General features: G+C 36.6%; 1 protein-coding gene across 1 annotated transcript in view; it reads left to right on the top strand.

The window, feature by feature from the left end:
* LOC306872582 (dolichyl-diphosphooligosaccharide--protein glycosyltransferase subunit TUSC3-like) overlaps positions 1-26,186 on the top strand; it is a gene marked incomplete at its 3' end in the record, with an annotated part of 78,787 nt that overhangs the window by 14,846 nt on the left and 37,755 nt on the right. Inside the window, exons 2-3 of the mRNA XM_079421195.1 lie at positions 17,513-17,682; positions 20,201-20,318. Of these exons, the coding sequence (XP_079277321.1) occupies positions 17,513-17,682; positions 20,201-20,318 (288 nt within the window). The remainder of the gene's footprint in view (positions 1-17,512; positions 17,683-20,200; positions 20,319-26,186) is intronic.

Genomic DNA, 26,186 nt, shown 5'->3' with positions numbered 1-26,186 from the left:
TCACAGCGTGGCAGTGGATGATCCAGCGGAGATGTGGACGAGTCAGCCTGTTGAACCGGATAACGCATTCGGCCTTATCAGCACTGTGCCAGCCGTCCACAGCAAAGCCTTAAACATGCATTAAAGAGTGTATGAGAGAGAGTCGTTCATTAGGGAGAGTAGCGACGGGGGGGGACAAGAATCTCTTCAATGCATCTCTCCACCTGTCTTTCTCTTCTTCATTCTTGTCACTATTTTGCCCTTCATTTCCCACCCTTTTTTGGAAGTTTAAGATTGTTGTTTCTAATTGTTGTATTTTATCAGTATTCTCTGTGTGTTTTAGTGAAGGTGCCAAAAGGTGCTTTTGTCGTGATGTGACGTGTGTGGTTGCTTTGGTGCATTTAAGGGAAAATGCTTCACCATGTTACACAAAGCAAAGAGGAAGAAATTGCTGTCAACTGCTTGGAAATAAAAAAGTTTGGCTACCAAACTTTAAAAGTTCACAAACTAAGATTCAATCTTTTTTCAGTGGTGGAGCTGAATATTGAATGTGAGTTTGCAGCCTGAACTGAACGTGCTGAAGATGAATAGACAGTGTATTACAACATAATGAAAAGGTGACAAGACTTCTTGAGTTTTCCTTATGAAAAACAAACATATAACATGACTAGTGAAGTCTGATTCATGAACAAATGGTTCATATAAATTGATTATTTTTAGGGAATCAAAAATAGCCATTCTGTTTTATAAGGAAATTACCTTTGTTAGAGGTTATTTTAATGAATTGCTCAAAAAGCCAAATTACTGATATGGACTGATACCACATTGAATTAGACTGTTGAATTTGTTTTCTGCTCAGTGATGACTGCCTTAAAATAAGGTTTTGTGAAACCTAAATCCGCATCATTAATGGTTCATATGTGTTGCTAAATGATACATAATTGCACTATTTTTGTAATGAAGTATATTTTAATTAAAGAAAATATATATCCACCTTTTTCCTGAATGCGGAAGACTCACCCGACTCATATTGGAACTAGAGGGCGACCAATTTTATCGATACCGATAGCTAGGTTGGACCACACTGACTCTAAAGCCCGAAACATGCTGCACGATTTTCGGCTGTCTAAGACGAAAGACTGGCATCGTGAAGCAATCGTGGCGATTTCTGATGCCAATCCTTCGTCTGGGACAGCCGACAATCGTGCAGTGTGTTTAGGGCTTAAAACAGTTGCCTTAATCACCAAACAGGCAAAAGTTTACTTACAGCTACAGTCTGTAAGTTTTGCCTCTTTGTCGCCATCTCTGTTGAAAAGCTGGTATTGCAGCCAGGTGCGGAATTATCTTTATTATGTGGGCTGTACTCTGGCACGGCTTCAGCACAGGTGAATTTAATGTTTTGCGCTGAATGTGTAGCTGTCAGTCACCGCACCGGTAAGAATCCTGTACTAATCTCAGATTCTAGCCTACATCTTGGAGTATATGACCCAAATCAGAATTTTCACTGTATATTGCCATCTGAACAAGTAAGTAACAAGTCTGCCACGTTTGTTCTGCCCAACTGAGGAAAAAAGCATTACAATAATATCCATACCACGGTAACCGTTGTGAATCGTTCTGAAGTACGGCCATAGTTGTGAACACTGGCTGGTTATGTACTTGCTCAAATATTGATTCCGGATCATCCCGCTTTGTGCTGTGCTCAGCCTCACGTGTCAAAAAAAAACAACACGAGGTGTAAGTGATTTTCACCTCTAGTGGCCACTCTCACACTGTATTATGATAGCTGACCCTTCTAAGCCACTCCAGCAATGGATGCAACCGAGAGAACTATTGCCATGGATTTTTGACGATAACCAATAGTTCCGGCAATCAACCATCGGTGCCGATTAATCGGCAAAACCAATCAATCTGTTGACCGCTAATTGGAACGATTCTTTACATTTCCATTCTCTGGTGTTTCTAGTCAAATTAACATTTTCTGAGCTGATAACGTTGAACATTTGAACCTATGAACATTAGAGCAACCAATATTTTAAAGAAAATTATTTTTTTTTATCTTTGTTTCAACATTGATAATAATAAGAAATATTTTTGAGCACCAAATTGACATTAGAATGTTTTCTGAAGGATCATGTCACACTGAAGAGTGGAGTAATGGCTGCTGAAGAAATGTATTGCATCACCGGAATAAAGTAAGAGAAATAAAAAAAAAAGAAATAAGTTTTCTTAATTGTTACTTTATTGCTACTTTGTTAAATTGTAATAATATTTTATAGTATTACGTTTTTATCAAATAGCCTAAATGCAGCCTTGCTGAGCATAAGAGACTATTTTCACAAACATAAAGAAGTCTCTTTTTTTATGTTAAATAGTTTTTTTTTTCTTTTTTTACCAGTACGTTATGTGCTGGGCTTTATAGCTGACTTTTGGAAAAGTTGCCTCTTTAAATTCATCCCCTGTAATGCACCGCCGCAAGACCCATACACATGCTGATGGACGTCTTTGTCTGGTGAATTTGTGCTTATATTGAACTTCCTTATTATTCTCTTCCTGGGGATTGTTTGTGAAATGTCTTTTTCATTAAGTTGAGGTGGTGTAAGCACTTGGTGCCTATCAAAGACTTAATCCCATCTCGAGATCTAATATCGCTTTACTCGTGGCCATTGCCATTCATTTCCCAGTCAGCGTCTAATTGACAGGAAAATTAGATCTCCACGTTTCTCTCTCACTCTGAAAATGGAGAATACAAAAAGAACAGCATTTAAGAAAAAGAGAATAATACGCCAAAACCCCAAATTGAGCTGCTTTGTCTTCTAATACACTCAGGCTTGAGCCAAATCCTAGAGTAAATTATCCTCAATAATTAGTAATGATAATCCTGAGGAAAGCCTGAGGAAAGTCTTTTGTTGTTGTGGAGAACAGCCTGTTATTATTGCCATATTCTGCTCCACTTTTCAACTTCTAATGGTTGTCAGAAGACGACTCAAAGGCTACATTCATATAATCATTATCTGAATATATAACAGGTTAGACTCTAAAATTGTCCTGTGTTTAAAAAAGAGACCATACATCTTTGAATAATGCATGTACAGACAGGTAACCCCTCAACCTATTTCTCTCAGGCCAGAAACATACTTTGTTACATACGAGCACATATTTTATATGTTTGTTACTGTGGCAGTAGCAATTCTCAATATTCCTGAAGGTGGCAGAGCTACTTTCATCAATGTCATTAAATCATATCAATAGTGTCACTTTCACTCTTTCATAATAAACTGTTTGTTAACAGAACGGTTTGCCTCTCCAAACAGACATGTGTTGATGTAGCCAAAGTCTTTGAAGAGATCAAGCTAATCATGTTCAATCGAGACTAACCACAATCATAGTCATAAACTGTTCTCTATGCATCAAATATCTAAAGTAAAGTTATTAAGCTTATGGTTGCATGCACAAAATGCTGAATATACCCATTAGTCTTGAATGCGCTTGCCGGTGTAAACACCGGTCGTTCACAATTGGTTTGTGGATGGATCGGCAGACTAGCTGCTGTCTGACATCTCACTCCCATCAAACAGATTTGCTGTATCAGCAACCCCACCTGCTTCCTATAGCTAGCTGCGTGTCCCCTGCCAGCTTTGTTTATTAAACTAAAGTGCCGTTTGATTTTGTTATAAACACAGCATAGTAAAAGCAACCATGTGACTTTATTGTATCATTCTTCCAGCAGAAATATTGATTTTGTATTGATGTAAAGATTTGGACTGGTTACCGAAAGGTTGCAGGTTCAAACCCCACAGAAATGTATTTATTTAGAGATGTTTGTCTGAGCATGTTTTTTTAGAGTGTTTAGAAACCAAAACAATAATGGAAGTTTTAGTTGAAGTTCATTTTGTCCGTTGAAAGTCACTTTGATCACTGGGCTTTTTATTGAAAGGTTGCAGGTTCGAAACCCAGAAATGTGGATCCTTGATAATTGAAAAAAAAGAGGTGTTTGTCTGAGAGTGTGTTTATACGTATGAGTGACTATGAAACATCTGCATGTTTTTTTAGCGTGTGTTCAAACACTGTGTCACCACTGATAGTGTTTTCGTCTCGCTAAGCCTGAAAAGCAACGTGAAAACCATGGGCCCGTTTTAGTTGAAGTTCACTTTGTCAATTTAAAGTCACTTTGACGGCTTCATCGCTTGACAGATACGAGAATTCATCAAGGTAATTGGAGCGGAAAGATTCCCTTCTTTTGCTTGCCCAACAGAGCACAGTGATGTGCTTTTATCTGACACTCCCTGTAATTAAAGATAAGAACCTAAATATTAAAACCATCCAGAGAAGCAAATCACATCCACAGCCAGCTCCTGCAAGCCATAGAATATAGAACATATATATATTTTTAAATAGCCTCTTATGCTCACCAAGGCTGCATTTATTTGAGTAAAAATACAGTAAAAACAGCAATATTATTATGATTTAAAATAACAAATTTCAATGTTAATGTATTTTTAAATAATTAATTTTTGTGATGGTCCGGTCCAGTCCAGTCTTTAGTGTCACATGGTTTTTCAGAAACATTTTTGATTATCAATGTTGAAAACAGTTGCTCCTTAATATTTTTGTGGGCGCCTTAAAACACTACCATTAAAATTTGGGATAAGGAAGATTAAAAAAAAAAAAAAAAAAATTAAGACTTTTATTCATCAAGGGTGCTTTAAATTGATCAAAAGTGATTCTTATGATGTTACAAAATATTTCTGTTTTTAAAAAAATGCTTTTTTTATTTTCTGTTCAAAGAATCCTTAAAAAATATTACGCTGCAAAAACTGTATAACTAATAATTGATAATAACTGAGCACCAAATCAGTATAATATAATGTTTTTAACAGTGAATTCTTGCGAACAACATGCGTGTCCATATTTATAAATTATAAAAAATGTTCGTCTTTTTTTTTTACCTCAAGTGCACATACAGTGAAAACTTTTGCGATTTTTGTCATTGAAGTTACTAAATTCTAAAAAATAGACTCTATCATTAAATAAATAGCATTTTGGATTGGATTTGAAGGAAAAGTAGCAATATTGTTATGTATAAGGTTACTGTGGTATAAAATTACTCATACAGCATAGGCGTAATTTACGGGTGGGACGGGTGAGACATGTCCCCACCACTTTTTACCAGGCTCGATATTGTCCCCACCACTTTTAAAAAGTAACTGAAAAATAGATTGCGTAAGGTATGTATTAAAGGAAAGGCACCATCTACAAATCGTCACTCTTCATAATCTAATTAATTCATTTAACACATTTTTCCGCCGGTCAGAAGCTTTTCAACGTCCTCATAGATGAATATTAAGTCTCGTTGTGAAACTATCGCGAGATATGCGTCATGGGATATGTAGTTTCCTTTCCCTATAATTAGTCTTCAGATCCTGTACCTTTCTTTTTACGATGTTCGTATTGTTTGGATACTGTTTCAAGGTTTAAATATTTTATTTGAGATGTTTGAGAAGATTAATTAGACAATATCTCTTGTCCACAAGTCAAATCATCACTCACTGTAGTCATCAAGTGATGACTAGAAGGTGGACGACGGTTCTTCTTCAACCACGCAGCGAGGTGAGTTCACTTGAGGCATTGTTAAAGAGTCACAAGTCAAAAATTACTAGTTCAACCCAGGATTTAAATGTTTACATTTGCAATCATAAGCAATATATTGGCATTTGTCCATCATTGAAGGCTGAATAATAGTCACTTTTAGGCAACAGGACAATTCTATATATGACTGGGATTTTCACAATTAAAAGTCTTTAGTTCATAGTCCTTTAATTCAGTTTTGTATTAAATCACACCGCGCTCCAGTGGCCGCCAAAAAACATGATTAGCGACAGTATGTCTATATTCACGTAAGTTAAATATAATATGTTTTCGTGTTAAGCAAAGTAACTTACTGTGCGTGGCTGCTTCACTAAAAAGCTTCTTATATCACTTCCATACTTTCTTTTGGACATTTTGTTGCTGTTTTAACATTTATGCTATAGGTAGCAACATTTACCGTTAACTAGCCTTTACATGTGGGGTGGGGGAGGAAAAAATAGAGCTTTTATAAAAACGTAATAAAAAAAAGATTTGTCAAAACAATTTCATTTATTTAATTAATAAAGGTAGTTTAACCATTTTAAACACAAATTAACTCTCATTCATGTTTTACACAAGGTTTTGCGTAGTTCAGGATTGGTTAAATTATTTGATTGGATGAGGAAACATTTTGTGGGCTTGTCTTGACTCTTGACGTAATGTTGATTCTTCCATGTTCAGCGCGTGCATCGATCACACCTGCTTTTAGCAAGTTGTCCGGCTGGTATTAAGAGAAAATATGCAAGTAATTCAAAGTAGAATGAATCGTAATACACACACACACACACACACACAATTGTGCAATTAATGAATAGCCTACGCTGCAGCTGAGCTGACCATGAAATGGTAAGCTCACCATATTTATCTTGCGTATTTTGATTGATATTAGCTACCCTGGATGTGTTGTGATAAGCAAAACGTAACATTCACATTTTTAATGTTACGTTTTGCTTATTCGGATGTTTATAGACATATTTCATACGGGGGAAGTCGTGGCCTAATGGTTAGAGAGTCGGACTCGTAATCGAAAGGTTGCGAGTTCGAGCCCCCGGCCGGCAGGAATTGTAGGTGGGGGGAGGGAACGTCCAGCGCTCTCTCCACCCTCAATACCACGACTGAGGTGCCCTTGAGCAAGGCACCGAACCCCCAATTGCTCCCCGGGCGCCGCAGCATGGCTGCCCACTGCTCCGGGTGTGTGTTCACGGTGTGTGTGTGTGTGGATTTGTTCACTACTCACTGCTGTGTGTGTGCACTTGGATGGGTTAAAGGCAGAGCACCAATTTCGAGTATGGGTCACCATACTTGACAATACGTCACGACTTTACTTTACTTTACTTTACTTTATTTGTGAATGTGATGCATGTGTACATCAAAGTGAAAATTAAGTGCATTTTCAACTCTGAACTCAGTCCCCAAGTAAATTCGGTTATTAAATAAACAAATAGCAAAACGAGTTGTGCGGTGTCCCCACCACTTTTCAAAGCAAAGTTACACCACTGTCATACAGTGATATAAAATTTTGCTTATACTGCCCACCCTATAGACACACTTATTGGGCTGAAATGTATAGCAGCCAGACTAATATTACCCAGCTCTCTGTAAGATCAGAACTGCTGCGCTTTTATCGGATCATGTCAGAGTTTATGCTTACATTGTGAAGAGCAAATTGAACCAAAGTTTGCAGATCCTCGATAAGCTCCTTCACCTATGAAAGCCAAGATCGGGGCACACAGGAGGAGTATTATATCATCCACTATGTCTGGGACTGCCAAAGGGCTGGAGCATAATGAGATTGATCCTGATATGAAATAGCACCACGTCCAGTTTTTCTTCAAGCTTTGTAATCAGACTTTGGAAGCAGAATAAAGGATAGAGGATGGTTCACAAGGAGTTTAGATTATGAAGTGAGAAAGCAAACTCTTAAAAGTAGTGTAAAAGACAGGAAGATGGATGATGAGGTTTTACAGGATTTCAGGCTATGAAATTGCCACAGATGTGCTAAAAAATTATTTTAAGGGTATTTTCTTTTAGCGTAACACTAAAACGTTATTGAAAGTTGAGGTTATTGGCTATCAGTCTATCTTTAGAGTTCTTACATTCCTACTTCAATTAGGGAACAATTTGATGTTTAAAAAAAAAAAAAAACTAAAGAATTTTTTTCACAATGCGAAAGATTTCCAGGTGGATCATTACTGTGAATTCTCATAATTTATACAGAAAACGTAAAAACGTAACATGAACACGAGCAGAGGTCGGAATAAGCATCTAAATTGAGCCATCTAAAATCTGGGCTATTTTGATTATGCAATTTGGTGGTGAGAAAAAGTCATTTATCTTCTAAACGTTTAATTTTCAGAGCCATTGGCTCCCAAGGAATTAATTTTATCTTGAGCCCTGATTGTAGCAGAATAAAGTGATTGTCTGTTTATATAGGAGGAAAAAAAGTTTTACCAACAAAGTAAAAGCCAGAAAGCAGTTAGATAAGAAAAATAAATCAACAGAGATAGATTAAACATTTCACAATCACATCTGTTAATGCCATTGATTCAGGACACCCTGCTGTTTATTTATTTATATTTTTATTTTAATATATTTCCTATTTAAAACTTGACTCTTCTGTAGTTACATCGTGTACTAAGACTGACGGAAAATTAAAAGTTGCGATTTTCTGGGTCGATATGGCTAGGAACTATACTTTCATTCTGGCGTAATAATCAAGTAACTGCTGCCGTACCATGGGTGCAGCAGGCGCAATGATATTACGCAGTGCCTGAAAGTAGTCCCCAACTAGGTAACCAGTTATGATATAGCTGGGGACTACTTTCAGGCGCTGCGTAATATCATAATCAGTAATTAACAGTAACAGTAGTTTCATTGTAATGCATTTTCACTGCTTTAAATTGTGCAACCAACAAAAGCCTATGAATTAATTTTTCTTCTTTTCCTTCTTCTTTATAAATCATTATATCTTTATAAATCAGTTGTTGCAACCATAGTCTGCTTTAATTGATGTTTTTGGGGGTGGGTTTTGATGTCCGATATTGTGTCCTCCAACCTTGTGACAACATCTCAGTGGAGAGAGGTGCTTTTTCCCTTTCTCTTTCTCCATGTGAATGAAATAGGTTTGTGTTCTCTCTGGGAAGGTGACATGTTGGTTTCATTTAGCCTTTGACCCTACCGCAACCCCTTTGGAAAAAGTGTACCTGTGTAAACGCCTTTGGAAAAAGTGTACCTGTGTATGTTTTGTGTGTTTGTAATCGCACAGATTTGATCTTCAGTCACACTGGTTTGGTCAAAGTGGAATGGGATCGTACTCTTTCCTTATTGCATTTCTCCTCACTGTTTCCTCCGTGTGTGTGTGTGTTCTCTAAGCATGCGGCTCTATGGGTGTGTGGACTCATTCCATGCCAATGTGAAAATGCCCTCATTCACTAGGGAATTCTAAAGCCATGATCAGCCTCTTTTCATTCCCTCCGCTCATGCTGCGGAAACAAAAGAGAAGGAAAATGGCCTCCGGTTCTCTACGCCACTCTTTCATCACCGTTAGTCTTCAGTGGCCTTCATCTACTAAATTTAGCTACTCTATGATCCGTATCCACCACCAAATTTGAGACCGTCGTAAAGCATCTGCAAATTGGTTCTGTGATCAGCAACTTATACAAAGCTCCAACAACTGCTTCCCTAAAAAGGGTCCTTCATTGATATTCAACGTAGATCTCTTCCCACTGTCCCGACAAACTTTCACACCAGGTTCGTTCTGCATCTTCTGCATATTCATGAGCCCACATTCTGATACCACCACCACAAATCACATTTTGAGTCATGTCCTGTGGAGCTGAGGTGATGATTATGTATTGGATGTGTGTGCGGCATTGGGGAGAGATGGATGCATGCAAAGTGTGTGTGTAGAGGGTTAAAAAAGCAGACGGTAAGTGTTGTGAATGGAGAGAGAGATTAATGAGACAGACTCGGTCTCGTTCGATGACAGCAGGGATACAGATGTCCCAGCGCAGTATGTGGCCTCCGAAAAAAACTACTAGAGCTACAGAGAGAGAAACAGAGGAACAAGGAGTTATTTCGTAAAGAAATAACGTTAAAGACAAGCAGAGCGGGGAAATGGTTACATTTTAAGGGAGTTGTTTATGCAGGAGGATGAATCTCCCCAAAAAAAAACTCCAACTAAAGAAAAAAAACTTAAATTTATTTTAATTAACTATTTAATTGTTATTTTAGACTGAATAATTTTTTTCACAGGAAATTGAAATGATTGAATGATTTTTTTTTTCACATTTAGACAGTCATTTTTTCATATGAAATGGCAGTATATTCGCTCAGTGTTTATGCTACAGTGCAATGAACACGTCAGCCTTTCTTTTTAATAAAAAAATAATAATAATAATAATCATTTTTGTCCTTGTTTTGGATTTTTTCCCCACCTTGTTACACTTGTTGCGTTCTTGGTCACAATTGACCAGCCTACAAAAAAATGCTTTGTTATATTGCTACCAAATACTGGATTAAATTTTTTTTATCAACTTTTTTTCTTTCAATCAGCATAGGTTTTGTATTTATTTTTGGAACTGACTGGTTGTAGGCCATTGATCTGAGCTTATGCACCTTAGTTTTTGAGTGAACTCTGACAAAAATATCTGCACATAATGCTTTTTTTCAAAATCTGTGCTAAAATTGAAAAACAAGCTGACAAAAACCCAGAATGCAATGTAATATACCATAATTAGAGATTGCCAAGCAATTTTTAAAAGGCCATTCATTTCTGATTGGGGACACCAAATTAGGTAAAGGATTTTCAGCACAGCACAAGGGTTAGTATGCCATATTTCCACATTCCTTTAGTTTTACATTTATTTTTAATTATTTAGTATGTTGTAAATTAAATTTGTTGGACCCCAACAGACCGATGGACACCTCAAACTTGCTTTCTTTTTTTTGTCAGTGGTTGTGAAAGTGAGTGTCCTTTACCTGCTGTGCAGGATCATGGGTAATGTCTTATAGGTAGTGACAGTTAAAGATTATTTCTCTCAGCTTCTCAGACTGCACCCCACATTGTCTCCCTCTTATCTCACTCCAGCAGTCCGTCTTGACAGCGCTTATAGAAGAAGTCACAGTAGCAACAATTAGCCTGGCTGTAATCCCATAGCTTGTCTGGTCCTGTGGCAACACCACCTGTCAGGACACAAGGCCTTTGTTGTGGCATGAGTGGCTTTTTCTAAATGTCCTGTGTCAGAATGCCGACAGGGTGTCGGAGAATTTTCTCCACAAGTTTGTGTTCTTAGAACTCAGTCAGCTAAAAAAAAGCTATTTGAAAATGAGCATGATCAGGAATTCTTCTGTTGAAGACGTGTTTGGGATGTGTCTGTCAAAGTATGTGTCTCTTTGTATTGCTGTCTGTTATTGGTGTCCAAGGTGAGAAACAATTTGTTTAAGATTTTTATAAGGGTAAGGAAGAACTGGTGATGCATCAGGTTTACAAAGGATGTTGTAGTATTTGAAATTCATTTGGTTGATACTGTTATTCAAAGTGCATTGATTGCAAGGTACACTTTTTTAATAATTTGCTTATTGATTATAATTTTATGTTACGGTTTTTATTTATTTCATTTGTGTGTTACCCCAGTGTATGTGTGTATGGGAAAATTTCACCCCTATTTATGCAATATGCAATATACAAACCAAAACTTATGAAGACACCTTCAACATTTCTCACATTATATCACAGTTTACTCACTATAGTTTAGAAAATGGTAATAAAATATGACAATAACTCAGAGTTAAACTTTGTCAGAACAAAGTCATCTTGATAATATCAGATAATTTTGATAGAAAGGCATGTAATGGATTACAATCAACCAAAAAATTATTCAGGTGTTAAATTTAAGGACACAATAACATAATACCAATTTAGGTCAACTAGTTACCAAGCAATGCATAATTTTGTTCAGTCTGTGGTGTAAAAAGGTCTCATTAGCAATTGAAGAAAAAACACTTAAGCAAAACATGAACAGGTCAAAGTTTATGAATATTTTTTGATCCCAGATTTAACTGGTAGTCCACTGTATTAAGAATTTTTGGGTACAATATGTAATTTCACTTTATTTTTGCTATCATCACATACATTAATGAACTAGTCTATAGTGTTCTGCACCCACTAGTAAAAAACAATATATAAAAAATTATATCTGGTGTCTGAATAATTTTTGGTTTGACTAAATATGCAGTATGCATATGTTGGGACGTTTTTTTTCAATTTGAATAAAATGAAAACTAAAAGAATTTCAAATCACAATAGCCAATATTTTATTCACAATAGAACATAGATAACATAACAAATGTTTAAACTGAGAAACTGAAACAAAATGAGCTGATTTCAAATCTGATGCCTGCTACAGGTCTCAAAATAGTTGGGATGGGGGCATGTTTACCATGGTGTAGCATCTCCTCTTCTTTTCAAAACAGTTTGAAGACGTCTGGCCATCGAGGTTATGAGTTCCTGGAGTTTTGGTGTTCAAATTTGGTCCCATTCTTGCCTGATATAGGTTTCCAGCTGCTGAAGAGTTCGTGATCGTCTTTGACATATTTTTCGTTTAATGATGCGCTGAATGTTCTCTATAGGTGAAAGATCTGGACTGCAGGCCGGCCAATTCAGCACCCGGACTCTTCTACTACGAAGCCATTTGTTGTAATAGCTGCAGTATGTGGTTTTGCATTGTCCTGCTGAAATACATGTCATCTGGAGGGGAGCATATGTTGCTCTAAAACCTTTATATACCTTTCAGCATTCATAGTGCCTTTCAAAACATGCAAGCTGCCCAACCCGTATGCACTTATGCACCCCCATACCATTAGAGATGCTGGCTTTTGAACTGAATGCTGATAACACACTGGAAGGTCTCCCTCCTCTTTAGACCGGAGGACACGGCGTCTGTGATTTCCAACAAGAATGTCAAATTTGGACTCGTCTAACCATAGAACACTTTTCCACTTTGAAAAAGTCCATTTTAAATGAGCCTTGGCCCACAGGATACTTCTGCACTTCTGGACCATGCTCACATATGGCTTTCTTTTTGCATGATAGAGCTTTAGTTGGCATCTGCAGATGGCACGGCAGATTGTGTTTACCGACAGTGGTTTCTGGAAGTTTTCCTGGGCCCATTTAGTAATGTCAATGACAGAATCATGAAAAATGATTTTTTGAGACCTGTATCAGGCATCAAATTTGAAATAAGCTCATTTAGTGGATAAAAGGGTAAAATGTATCCATTTAAACATCTATGTTCTATTGTGATTAAAATATTGGCTCATGTGATTTGAAAGTCTTTTAGTTTTCATTTTATTCAAATTTAAAAAACATCCCAACTTTTCCGGAATTTGGATTGTATATGAAGAGTCCAGATGCCAAAGCCTCAAAGTCCCGTCTGAAATTTTCATCTAAAATTTGCATTTTTATCAGGCTCATATGTTTAGGTTCAGTAATTTTACTCTAATGGCAATGTATGGGTCCTTTTCTATGCAATTAAAGTGAAATAACTGAAGATAATATAGGAGCCTAATAAAAATGCTCAGACAGACTTCTTCATATATGCACTTCTTTACAGTAAAATTTTGTTTGTTTGTTTGTATGCTTTTTCTCTTTAGGGTAAAACAGCCAAGTACAGTTTTTGTTTTTACTGTATATTATTTTGAAATAGTGCATTGGGTTTTGATGCAACTTCAGATTAATTGGCCCTGAAATCTGAGAGAAATGTTGCAGGAAAGTGCAACAGGTCCTCTTGCAGTACTTCTTTATTTCACACCATCCATTCTTGCTTTGTGATTTAACGAGATGCCTAGTCCCTCCAGATGAAAACCAGACCCACAGCATGGTGCTGCCACCACAATACTTCACTGTGGATATGGTGTATTTTTATTTTTTATGTTTTTGAGTTGTGGGCAGTGTAAGATCTGTGGCACAGCACGTTGAATTTTAGATAAAAAGTCTATATTTCTGAATTCCTACATTTTCTCTGAAATATCTACTTGCAAGGATCCCAACTATACAGTTTTTTGTGATAATCAATCCAAAAAGATGCCTCAGAAGGGTCTTTTTTAGAAGAACACAGTCTATACTTTACAGAATCCTACTCTCCACCAGACACACATACACAAACAATGCAGAGGATAGATAGTGTGCTTTGTCTCCTTCAGCAAGGCCCACCTTAGGGACAAGCTGTCAACAACATCCTTCACATTACCTAAACAAAGCACCTGCTGAAGGTGAACTGGAGAAAGCGAGACAGGAGATGATTAAAATAAAAGCTCTCAATGGTGAGATTTATTTTTTAGACACCATTGGCTCTTTCTATTCTAGGATACAAGGATATGGTTCTTTTTTTTTTTTGTTGTAGTTTTGTTGGTCAAAGGAAATAAAAGCCGGAAGAATAGAACGAAGGAAGGAAAGAAAGGAGATTAGTGGAATCAAACATGAGGAAAAAGACATGGTTTCATTCTTTGTAGTTTGGACAGCGTTCCTCTCTTTTCCTCTACGCTCGGCTGGTCCCTCACACCGTGGTCAGTAATGTACATCATTAATGCCGGTCTGATTGACAGCTAAACTGACAGCCGAGCTGTTTTGACATTGTGGGTGGAAACCCCTTTTTTTCTGACAAGCTGACAAGCTCACAAAATAGACAGGAAGAGAAATGACATGTTCAGATCAGTATATATGTGTGTGTGCTCAGCACGAACGCTATTTGTACTGAAATACTTTTTTAATCAGCATTTCCATTGGGATCCATGTATTTGCAGAAACCTGGATGAGCCCCCATTTTTGTACGGCCTAGGCTAGCGTTTCCCAACCCTGTTCCTGGAAACCAACAATAGAAACTATTCCTAATCAAAAACACCTGATTCAGCTCATTGGCTTGTTGCACTCTAAGACCTAAGATGGATGAGTCAGATAATGGCGACATCCAAAATCTGTAGGGGAGCCCAGGGCACAAACTAATGTGGGGTTAGTGGTTATACACATGGTTTAAATATTTCCACACATGCTAGCATAACCAAATTTACAGTATTTACTAGTTGCCATATAAACACTATATAGAGAAAAAATATTTCGAAGATATCTCAATTTTTAGTAATCATTTAAAATGAGACAAATCTGCTATTATTTTAATCTCTAATCTGTTATTTAGCCATCAGGTTTTTTTAAACTATAGCAGAAGACACTAACAAGTTTTAAATTCCAGTTGCGCAGATGGGGAACGTTGTAACACTGCTTTACCATGTGCCTCGCTATTATTAAACTATATGCTATTATATGACATTAGTGATATAATTTACACTATTTACTTTTAAGAGTTTTAATAAGAAACCACAAGAAATGGGTGAATAATGACTGAAAATCAATGCTTAATATTCAGAAATTATTATTTCAAGAAATGTAAAGCTTTTTGGCTCGTTTGTGTGTCTTGTTTTCTATGAGAGCAGTGTGTGGAGGAAGGGGAGTATGTATGTGTTGTTCTGAATGTCTCTTTATATGTTTCTTTATATATTTGCCCACATTGTTTTGAACTAGGTGTCTTGCGAACAGGGCTGTCTCATGTTTACAATGTGTTCGCTGTCAAGATCCAAAATTAGATTATTTTTAATTCTTTAAAAAAAAAAAACATTATTTTATTTGAAAAGGTTAATCATTTAATTTTATTGACAAAATATTTTAGTTTGTCTTGTGTGTGTGTGTGTGTGTGTGTGTATTTATTTTTCATTAGATCAGATAATAATTTAAGCTTTGAACGTGCTCCTCAGATGTTACAATGTACCCCTCCTACGGGGCATGTTGTCACATTTCAATTCCATTCTTTTGAGGTAGATAAAGAAAAATGTATACACGAAAAGACAAAGTGACATATTTGTACTAGACAAGTTTGAAATGCGGGTAAAAAAAATATTCTCTGAACCCCTGTGGATTTACACAAACTGAGAACGTCAAAAAGTGTTAGGTTGTGCCCCGCACTCCACTACTGTTGGTGGGTCTCTCCAGAAATACACATCTAGGTCAGGGGTGTTCAGTCCTGCTCCTTTTTAAGTTTTTCTCCATCCTGCCCCAACACACTTCCTTGAGAGTTTCTGGTAATCTTGAAGACAGATTCAGTTGTGTATATTTAGAAATGGAGCGAAACTCTGCAGAATAGTTGGCTTTTGTTAACGCTAGCTCTTTGCCTTGTTGTGTCACAGCCTTTAGTATCATAAAACTGTGAGAAAACACTATTTCTCTGTTTGTTTTAAAAGTTATATATTCTCACATAAACATTCTCACTCCCCCACACCCCACACCACCACTTGCGTTACTTTGTAGCATATTCCAGCAAAACGGAGAAGGGCGCAAGAAGAGGTTGAACTGCACGAATAAGCTTGAAACTAAGCTCTTTTTTTGTCTGCTTCCTTTCCAATGCTAACAAACATCTATCTTGTCAAGCCTGGGGTGACCTCCGTGCAATGTTTCAATTTGTGCTCGCTGACAGAGCCATCACTTGCCTTCTTTCTGTCAGTCTTGTCCAGTCCGCAGCAAATGCAGCTAAATAATGCAACGTGCCCTTGAGTTTACATGCACTCACAAACTCTGGTCATCCTTTTAAACAAACGAGTGCCCAGAGCCAAAACATCTGACATATTGTCAACTTTTGCAGGAAAAAAAGCAGAGCAGAAATATATGAAAGGACAAATTGCTGATGAAAAGAGAGAGAGGGAGAAAAAATGAGAGGGAGAAGGTGAAAACGAGAGAAGAATCGGGGCGCTGCGGCTGTATTTGAATAATGTGATAGTGTGTGTTTTCTATCTCTGCTAAAGATTGGGAATTGTATTACTGGTTCATTTAAGACTTAAATCACAGTATTGAATTAGTAATGAAAATGGTTTAACAAGTTTTTTGGGTACACAATCTTGAGCCTTAATACTTTTAGCACTTAATACACATCACGCAACAATATACTTTACATTAAAATAGCATTACCTTCTGTAATGTTCCCACAATTTAATTACAAAATGCATGTTGTTCATTAGTGTTATTTGGTACTTGCAATTTAATTACACTGTTACATAGATAAATGTGTGTAATATGTCATATTATTTTTAATACATGTTTGTGATGCCCTTAATATTAGTGCATAGTTGCTCTCTGCCTTCATATTTAGTCTACTTGCTATTTTTTCATGTTTAAAAGGCTTTTCAATATTGGGGAAATATACAAATCATGCATGACACCAAAATTCTACTTTTTATTTTGAAATTGTTTTTCAAATAGGATTTTTCTAGACACCTGATCTAGTGAGCTGCAGTACCAGCAGAGACAGCATTTTAATAATGCTTTGGTACTTACATTTATTTTATTCAATATTATTGTCTTGTTAGTTGACAAGACACCATTTCTAATTATTGTTTAATTTGCAGTTCTACTTTTAAATAACAATAACAGCACTGCAACAAGCTTTTAAAATCTATTGAATATGAAATCTCATGTGCAGAGTGTTCCTGAATCGTTAACTGTTCTAATATAAACCACAAGATAATTCCTGCCCTTAGAATGTATTGAACTCATAGGATGCTGTCTGGTATTTCCTTTAGCCAGGTTTGTTTTTTTCATCAGCAAGCAATCTTTATGGTGACATTTACAGAATGTCTTTTTCAGACTGTAAACAAAAAAGAAATTGGATGTTGCCTTTTGCAGTTACAGATGAGTTCAGCTTCTTAACCTGACCTGAAGTCACTATTGATACGTTTTTTTTTGTTGTTGTTGTTAGTTTGTTTTATGAAGGACATGATGGCTCAATGTTGTTTTCGTGGAGAACTTAGTGTTATGTTCACAAAGATTCTTAAAATCTGAACCTACACAACTTCTTATTTCTTCTAGAACATGCTGGCAGAGAAGGTGGAGCAAATGATGGAGTGGAGTTCCCGGCGTTCCGTGATCCGTATGAACGGGGATAAGTTCCGGCGGTTCGTCAAGGCTCCACCTCGGAACTATTCTGTCATTGTGATGTTCACCGCACTACAACCTCAGAGACAATGTTCTGTCTGCAGGTGAGACAAGCACATTCATCTTTTAGTTGCTGTCCACAGGTATAATGCTGTATTTACTGAAGTAAAATGATAATAACAGGTGTAAACACAGTCATAAGTAAAGATTTGATCTGCCCCAGAGCACCACCGGCAAACCTTCAACATCTGTCTGTTCCCAAGCAGCCTCCACCCCAGACATCATTCCCATCTATTTATCCCACGACAGCTACTTAGCCTCCATCCACTCACCTCACATCCATCTCTCCCCTCATTATCCTTCAATCGTCAGGTAAAACGACTCTGTGCTCGTACAGTCGTGTTCCTCAGCTGAATATTAAGCCTCAGAGAGTGAACCACTCCCACTAGTCTATTCAGAATTCTCAGACATCATCTGCCAGCTTCATTGAATAAAGATAACGGACTGGAACAGTCATGTGTGCTACCAAAATAGAGGAAGTTAATTTAAAGCAGATCGACCTTTAAATGCCCAGTCACCCTATCGCGACGATGTGACCCCTAATGCTTTTTTAATTATCTGCTGTCTACTCAAATCGCATGTTTATGTATATTCTCGTTTTTTCCTCCTTATTTGCCCTCCATCTCTCTCCCTGTCTTTCTCACACCCAATTAATTGTTTTCTTTTCTCATACATCATTTTGTCCTGAATACTGTAGGTGCGGGTAATCACAGTGGACTGTTTGGCTAGAAGTTAACTAGTCTTTCTATATCTTTAGCTGTTAGTTTGCATGGTAAAACCATCTCTGAAAAGTTGTCGCTTTAAATATATAGCAATGTCACTACATCTATACTAATACAGATAGATTACTGTAACCATAGTTTCGTGCCTTGTGCTATTTTTGAGCGCCCAAAAACAATCTCAAGACCCCTGAATTCTATGTGTGTGTGTGTTTATGGAAACTTGTTTTCACCATGGGATAAAAAATAATAAGGTAATTGTGCCTTTTTTCTCAAAATTGCTAGTTTATATCTCGCAATTCTGACTTTTTTTCCTCACAGTTCTGAGTCTTATTTAAATTATCTCTAAACTTTTTAAAAAATATATAAATCTGACACACTACTCAAACTTATTATTATTACAAAATTTTATTGTCAACGTTTCAGCCAATCAACCTTCCTCAGCCTGAGTTACTATCAAACTTTCTGATGGAACAAGTTTCAGTAGTGTGCAAATTTCTATATTTTTTGTAGTCGATGTTGGACTTATCAAACATACTGACAAATGATTCAGGTGTGCAAAGCACTATATTTTCCAAATTTCCAAATAAATAAATAAAGCTTTATTTGGGCTTCCTTAAATTTCCTTAAATTGACTCACTGCATGCATGTTGTCCAAGGGTCCCTAAAAGTTTTAAAATATCATAAATTCACTTTTCAGAATTGAAAGCTGTAAAATGTATTTAAATATCATGGGAAAAAAAGTCTTAAATGTCATTTGCGGAGGACAGGAAATGCTGCTATTAAGGAAGCTTCACACTGCTGACGTAAGGGAGCTTTGAGGTAAAGATGCAGTGCAGCATGTAAATGATGTGCCATTTTTTGTTTAATATCAGTTATTTCGTAATGTTCATTTTAATAAATCGTTCCAAATACCAAGTCAGTGCTGTGCTATTTGTCATCTCCCCAAAGGAGTTCTTGAAATGCCATTTTACCATAGTCCCGAAGGCCTGTGCTCTCCAGAGCACTTTTGACTGCGGTAACTTCTCAATGACAGATCAGTTAACATCAGCTCAGCCCTTGCTTTTTGAAAATGGACACTCAGCATAACATGAAACATTAATGTGCATAATCATGCATATTTAAACTTGTTTTTACCACCTGCAGAGTGCCCTGCTTTATTGATGTTTATGGGTACATTTAGTTTATTGATGCATTTATCAAGTCTTGGACACTTTCAATCTGTAAATGCATGTTTGCTTAGCACTATTTGGATTAGATTTGTTTTCTGAACGATGAAAAAGTCACAATTCCGAAAATAGGATGTCTGTCATCTCATAATCCAGAGGGGATTGGGATCCCTGTAGTTTTTCCTAAGATGTGAGTGTCGGTTATCTGAATGTTCTTTATGGAAGGTGGTGTACTGGAGGTGCATCATGCAACCCATAAAATGAAATGAAATGTTTTGTCTGCGTGAATATACAGGGAAAAATAAGAGCTCTTTGAAGTGATTTGATCCAGCATCATCCTTTTGATCCAGCATCATCAATGTTTAAATTTAATTAGTTTGTTTATTTATGGTGGGCATCACAGTGACGTTTTCCGGGAACTGGCAGCTGGACATCTTTGTTGCGTCTGCGGAAGGACGGATATCTAATTAACTGCGTTGTCTCTTTCTTTTTTCCCTTCTCGTTCTCTTTGTGCTGTCCACCCAGTGTGGAATAAACAGCAATCACTGTAATACGTAATAGTGAGATGACACTCCTGTAATGAAGTTCTTCTTGTCGGATTCTTTTTATTTGCTATCTTTCTTCTAATGAGTAGCCTGTCTTTCTAAGCTTCTGAAAATGTCTCTCTTTCACAGGCAAGCTAATGAGGAATATCAGGTGCTGGCTAACTCCTGGCGATACTCTTCGGCCTTCTCTAATAAACTGTTCTTCACGGTGGTGGATTATGATGAGGGGGCTGACGTCTTTCAACAGGTAAACATTAAAGTCATCTGTGTTTATCTTTCATCCGCATGGATTTGTCAGGTCTGTCTAGCGATTTGCCTCATGCAGAGGGCCATGCAGAGAGAAAACCTAGAAATATCAGGGAGTCTTACAGTTGTGATTTCCAGGCTTATCCTTGATTCTTTAAAGTATTAAGATGTTTTAAATTCACTTTGAAAATTTGAAAATTCATGTCAAAAGCCATGCAAGTGATCTCTATACTATTTAGGAAATGCACACACAGATAGATAGATAGATAGATAGATAGATAGATAGATAGATAGATAGATAGATAGATAGATAGATAGATAGATAGATAGATAGATAGATAGATAGATAGATAGATAGATAGATAGATAGATAGAATGTAAGTATGCTTTATAAGTACTAATAACTACCTGGTCTCATGGCATAAACGTACCTGGGCACACTTTTTAGCAAGACGTAAGTACATACATTACAAGTAAGTACATATTGGCAGTTTTCAAAAGACATGAACACTGGAGGCAGTAAAACTCTGATGCCTTTTATTCCTTTTCACACAAATTTACAGAGTTTCGATTAATAAAGCGGAATTTTCGCACAATTACTTGAAGAATATCATGTTATGGCTTCAAAACAATATTAATATGCAGGGAAATTTGAAAACTGATGCTTTTGAACGTTAGCAGCACTCATATCCAGCTTCATATCTATGGTTTTTCATAGACGGTAGGTTTGTTCGGTAGCTCATGCAGTACGGAGATGTACTTGAGAAGTGAGGAGCTCCGGTTCGAATCCCGTGTAGCTACGGTTTGACAAAACAGTTCAAATCTGCATATAAGGAAGTTCAAATAGCACCGTTGCATCAACAAATGCATTTTTATATCAGTTTTGCATTTGACAACACTATCGGGTAGGTTTAGGTTTGGTGTAGGGCATATTTCCAACACGATAGAGCATTCATTTTTAGCGATGGTCGCCGGATATTTGCATTCTGGACCGCCGCAATACCGACCTGAAGCAATGTAATAAAAATACAGCAATACGTACCTATATCAATGTAATAAGAACGTGCCAACGTAATTTGAAACTGCGGCGAAACATGCTGTAAGGTATGGTAACCCAGGTACATTTATGCCATGAGACCAGGTTGACTAATAAACAGCCAATATATTAATAATAGGCATACTAATAAGCAAATACTTAATAGTGAGAATTGGTCCCTATACTAAAGTGTTACCAAAATTATAGTGAACATTTCAACACAAATAACGTATTTCAGTAAAAAGTACTTACACAGCTGTAAAAAGTAATGGAATCAAAAGTTCAAAAGGTGTCGAGACCTTGTTAATGGAAATTAATTAAGAATAACCTTACAAATAAGGTGTATTATTTAAATAAAATCAAACCATTCTCAGAAAAGACAAGTGATTCCCGACCACATTTACTCTTTGTTCTATACTTCTGGATGTACACAGATCTGATCTTCCACATACATGCTCAAATGGTCTTAACTTCTAATTTGTCAGAGTCTGACAACTTCAGGAATTACATTTTAAAAAGCAGCAAGAACAATCAAATGCAAAATAGCTCCCCGTCTATTTTCGATGTAATGAAATGTCACGCTCCTCAGAAGCAAATTATAGAGGAGAAAATCTTTACGACACAGAACATGCACATTAATTTAACACACGCTGATACATAGCTATTCTACTGCAATTTGCACACTGAAGAGTTATGAAAGAAGCTTTATCATGAACTTACGTGCTCTTATGCCTATAGATGCCTACAGAGCTGTATCTGGGGTAAAAGTCATCAGTTAGATTAGCACTACTGACATCTATTTCTGTTGTTTCCTCAATGTGTTCACTTTCATTTGGGTTCATCAAAAACCTCATGCATTAAAGTAAAATAAATTGCTCCAGCTCATAAAGACATCAAGCCCTCAGGGAAAGTCTAGTGGACACGACTCAAATGAGCTTTCTGATTTCTCAAACTTAGATTACATTAGACTTCATTTAGTATAATAAAGAATTTAGGATTTGTGTCCACATTAAAAAATTTGTCTCTTTTGGGTTTCCATTACCAGATATGATGTCATATAATGATGAGGTTATTGCCTAGTAGTTCAAAGTTGTTATTGTAAATGTAAGTGTAAGTGCAGGAATTGTGCGGGAAAACCGTGACCCTGGCAACACTGGTTCGCTGTACCTTTATCAAATATGAGTATACATGTATCTCGCACTCTCTCTCTCTCTCTCGGACACACTCGCTCGCTCTCTCCGCACGCGTTCGCTTCACTTTTGACGAGCCCGGCGCCTCATAATCACACAATCCCTGTGTCCCAATGTGTATACTATCCACCCTATCTGCCCTAAATAGTACTGAAAATTACTAATATCACATATAATTTAGGATGGATAGTGTGCACATTGCTGGGCACATTGGGACGCAGGGAATGATAGATTACCTTCCGCACTGTTTATCAAACGATTAATTTGCGTTAAAAAATATTAACACGTTAAAATGTTTAGATTAATCGCATGCGTTATGCATACAAACTTCCAAAACTGGGTAAACAGGCATGCATAATCTCCTTTGCTTCATGCATGCTAAAACTATAAAACTAAACTATGAGTTGCAGATTTGTGAAATACAGTTTAATGCTCTTGGCTGATAATCAAACATAGAGGAATCTCATTTTGTCAGTTTAAAGGATTTTTTGAAATTAAAATAATTTAAGCTTCATGAAAAACCTGGAATATGTGGCATATTTTAATATTTTACATTTAATGTAATTTATTATTCAGTATTATTCAACCCTGGAGGGTAATGTCATATCGTTTTACACTTATTTGTTGTGAGGTCCAAAATAATTTTGCTTTGGTAAAATCTAGCGTGCTCCAATCTAACCATCCTGGGAAACCGCAACGGCTTCTGTTCACCCGCACCAAACCCATTTCTTGGAGGACATGTGGGTTAATGTTGATTTGATGTGTTTTCATCCAGAGCATGGGGATAGCAGTATTAGTCAGTCCATTAGTATGCTAATAAACAGATGTGTGTTAGAGGTGCTGGTTAATAATATTCCCCAGTGTGTTTTAAAGACGATTTCATCACCAGCGATTTACATGATTGCTCCCCGTGATTGAAATTATATGTAATTACATGAATATCACTTAGCTAGATTACTTCTCTTGTGTTCTTTGAATGGAACCATCACCTTAATGTGTAAAATCTGAGAAAAAAATCATGTAATTTTGACCCCATATTGTTTTTTTCCTCCGTGACATTAGGCAGAATTTTCAAGCTGCGCTTTTCTTTGTTCAAGATGGATGGCGAAATACTGTGAAGCTCCAAAAAGCACCATTATATAGTGCATATGGCTCATGCACCATATTCCTTCTTAGCCCAATGAATAGCTTAGTGTGAGACTAAAACTGAAGCCGTATTGCAAGATTTCAGTATATTAATCTTAATTTTAAAATGACTCCTTTTATATATGTTTTTTTATGTATATTCGACATCATCTTAGGTAATGTTTTTAGATGGTCACACATGACAAAGTAAGTTTGACTGTGTATATGACCGTGGGGCTTCAAAAAACTTTTAATACAGCACACATCATACGGATCACTTTTATGGCACATTTATGCTGCTTTTTTGCCCTTTTTGGAGCTTTTGGAGCATTTTTTTATGTAATAGCTCAGAGAGATGACTAACATCTTTCTGTTTTTCACAGAAGAAAGAAAATACAGGGTTGGAACTACACTCCCAGGTACAAAACTGTCACTGGGGTGGTACCCTAATCTACAAACGGTACATATTTGTAACCCATAAATGGTACATATTAGTACCTTTTGCAAGGAGACCACCCTAGTGACCATTTTTCCCTGAGAGTATAGAGATTAGAATGTTGGGTCATTTATAAGCTCAAACTTTGCATCATCTTACACGTGTTGTTTAGGTTGTGTGTCAAGTTAAAACAGTTTACAAAAATAAAAAAAATTGTCAAAAAGCTCTAAATAAATATTAAATGTCTAAAAGCCTCCATTTGAGTTTCAGTCAGTCCACCTGCTTTTGAAAGAACAAACACATCCTGTATTTACGGCCTGTAATCAGTCCCACCAGGATTTCACTGCACATTTTCCTGATTGTTTTGGAGTGAAAACCCACCAATATTCATGATGTACTTACAGGTAATTAGCAATGTTGGGCTAGTTACTCAAAAATGTCATTTATTACTCATTAGTTACTCCTTTCAAAAAGTAATATTATTACGTTACTTACTACTTTCTGGTAACAGTAATTAGTTATAATACTAGTTACATTACTCTTTCTTTCATGCCCCACAGAAGTTATAATTGTGCATATTCTCATTAAAATTCTTCTAAAATGTTACTAACGCTATATTTCTGCCTCATCATTTCACCAAATTCCACACTGGATTGCAGTCAAAGTTTATTACAAACGCTCATTGGTGATTGATAGTGACGTTTAAGTAAAAGTGTTGTATTATTCTCATTAATTGTGTAGCTTGAAGCTAATTTAGCTATAATTGCTCTATTACCTATATAGCCTATTATATTTCATGATGTATTTTATCAAAAGAAATAGTATAAGTTCATAAGACAATGTTTTGTTTTCTAAAAAAGGTTTTTAATTATAGTAATACAGTTTGTATCAGGATCAGAGGGATGTTGGTGGGCAAGCCATGTTATGCCAGAGTAAAGTAATGCCACAACTTGCACATCGTTGTTCAGATCATCTTTTCTCCTGACAAAATCAATGTCATGGCAATATTTCCATCTGCTGAATGTAAGCTTTTCTATGTTCCAAGCTTGCCTGCTGCTCTGGTGACTTCATGTGCCTGTGCAAGTCGTGAAAATTATGAAAATAAATCTAGGAATTATTGGATTGTTGGACTTCAAATCCGTAGGCTAGAGGCATCAAAAGTAACTAACAAGCTATTTTATGGATGGTAACTGTAAAATTATTACAGAAACCATATTAGTAATTTGTTACACTACTAGTTACTGCAAAAATTTATATTGATGTAACTAGTTACTGACCAACACTGGTAATTGGTGACGGTAAGAGTACAATTATTTACCTATAAATATAATTACTGCAATTGTGATCCGGGTCCCCAATGCACAAGGAAGTACTAATGGAATTCACTGCAAACAGCTGCAGAATAGTTGAGCACATATTGATGAATTTGTTCGGTCTGTTATATACCTTATATAGCTTTCCCACCTCTGTTATTGTTTTTGGCAGAAAAAATACAGAAATTTAACAAAAATGCAAACTGTTTTAAAGGGATAGTTCACCCAAAAATTTAAACTCTGTTATTAATTACTCAACCTCATGTCGTTCCAAACACACAAGACCTTCGTTCATCTTCGGAACACAAATTTTTGATGCATTCGGAGAGCTCTCTGACCCTCCCATAGACAGCAAGGATCCTTACACGATCAAGGCTCAGAAACATAGCAAGGAGGTCGTTAAAATAATCGATGTAAGAATAATTTTTTTTGCTAAAAGAAAACAAAAATAATGACTTTATTCAACAATTTGTCTCCTCTGCATCATCCTATAGTGCGATTTTGGAGAGTATCACATGCGCAAACAACGTGTACAACGCATGTATGCGGATATGTTGTTTACGTTCAGATCAACACATAAACAGCAATGTGTACGGTGCTGCTGACACAGAACAGAAGGGTGACGCAGAGGAATTGTCGAATAAAGTTTTATTTTTTTCTTTTGCACACAAAGTATTTTTGTAGCTTTGTAAAATTACAGTTGAACCCCTGATGTCACATGGATTATTTTAACAATCCACTTGCTATGTTTCTGAGCCTTGTTTGTGTA

This window comes from Barbus barbus (assembly GCF_936440315.1).
Source record: "Barbus barbus genome assembly, chromosome: 7".
Classification (NCBI taxonomy): Eukaryota; Metazoa; Chordata; class Actinopteri; order Cypriniformes; family Cyprinidae; genus Barbus; species Barbus barbus.
Note: the sequence above shows the minus strand (reverse complement) of the source record. Positions and strands in the feature narration are given on the sequence as shown.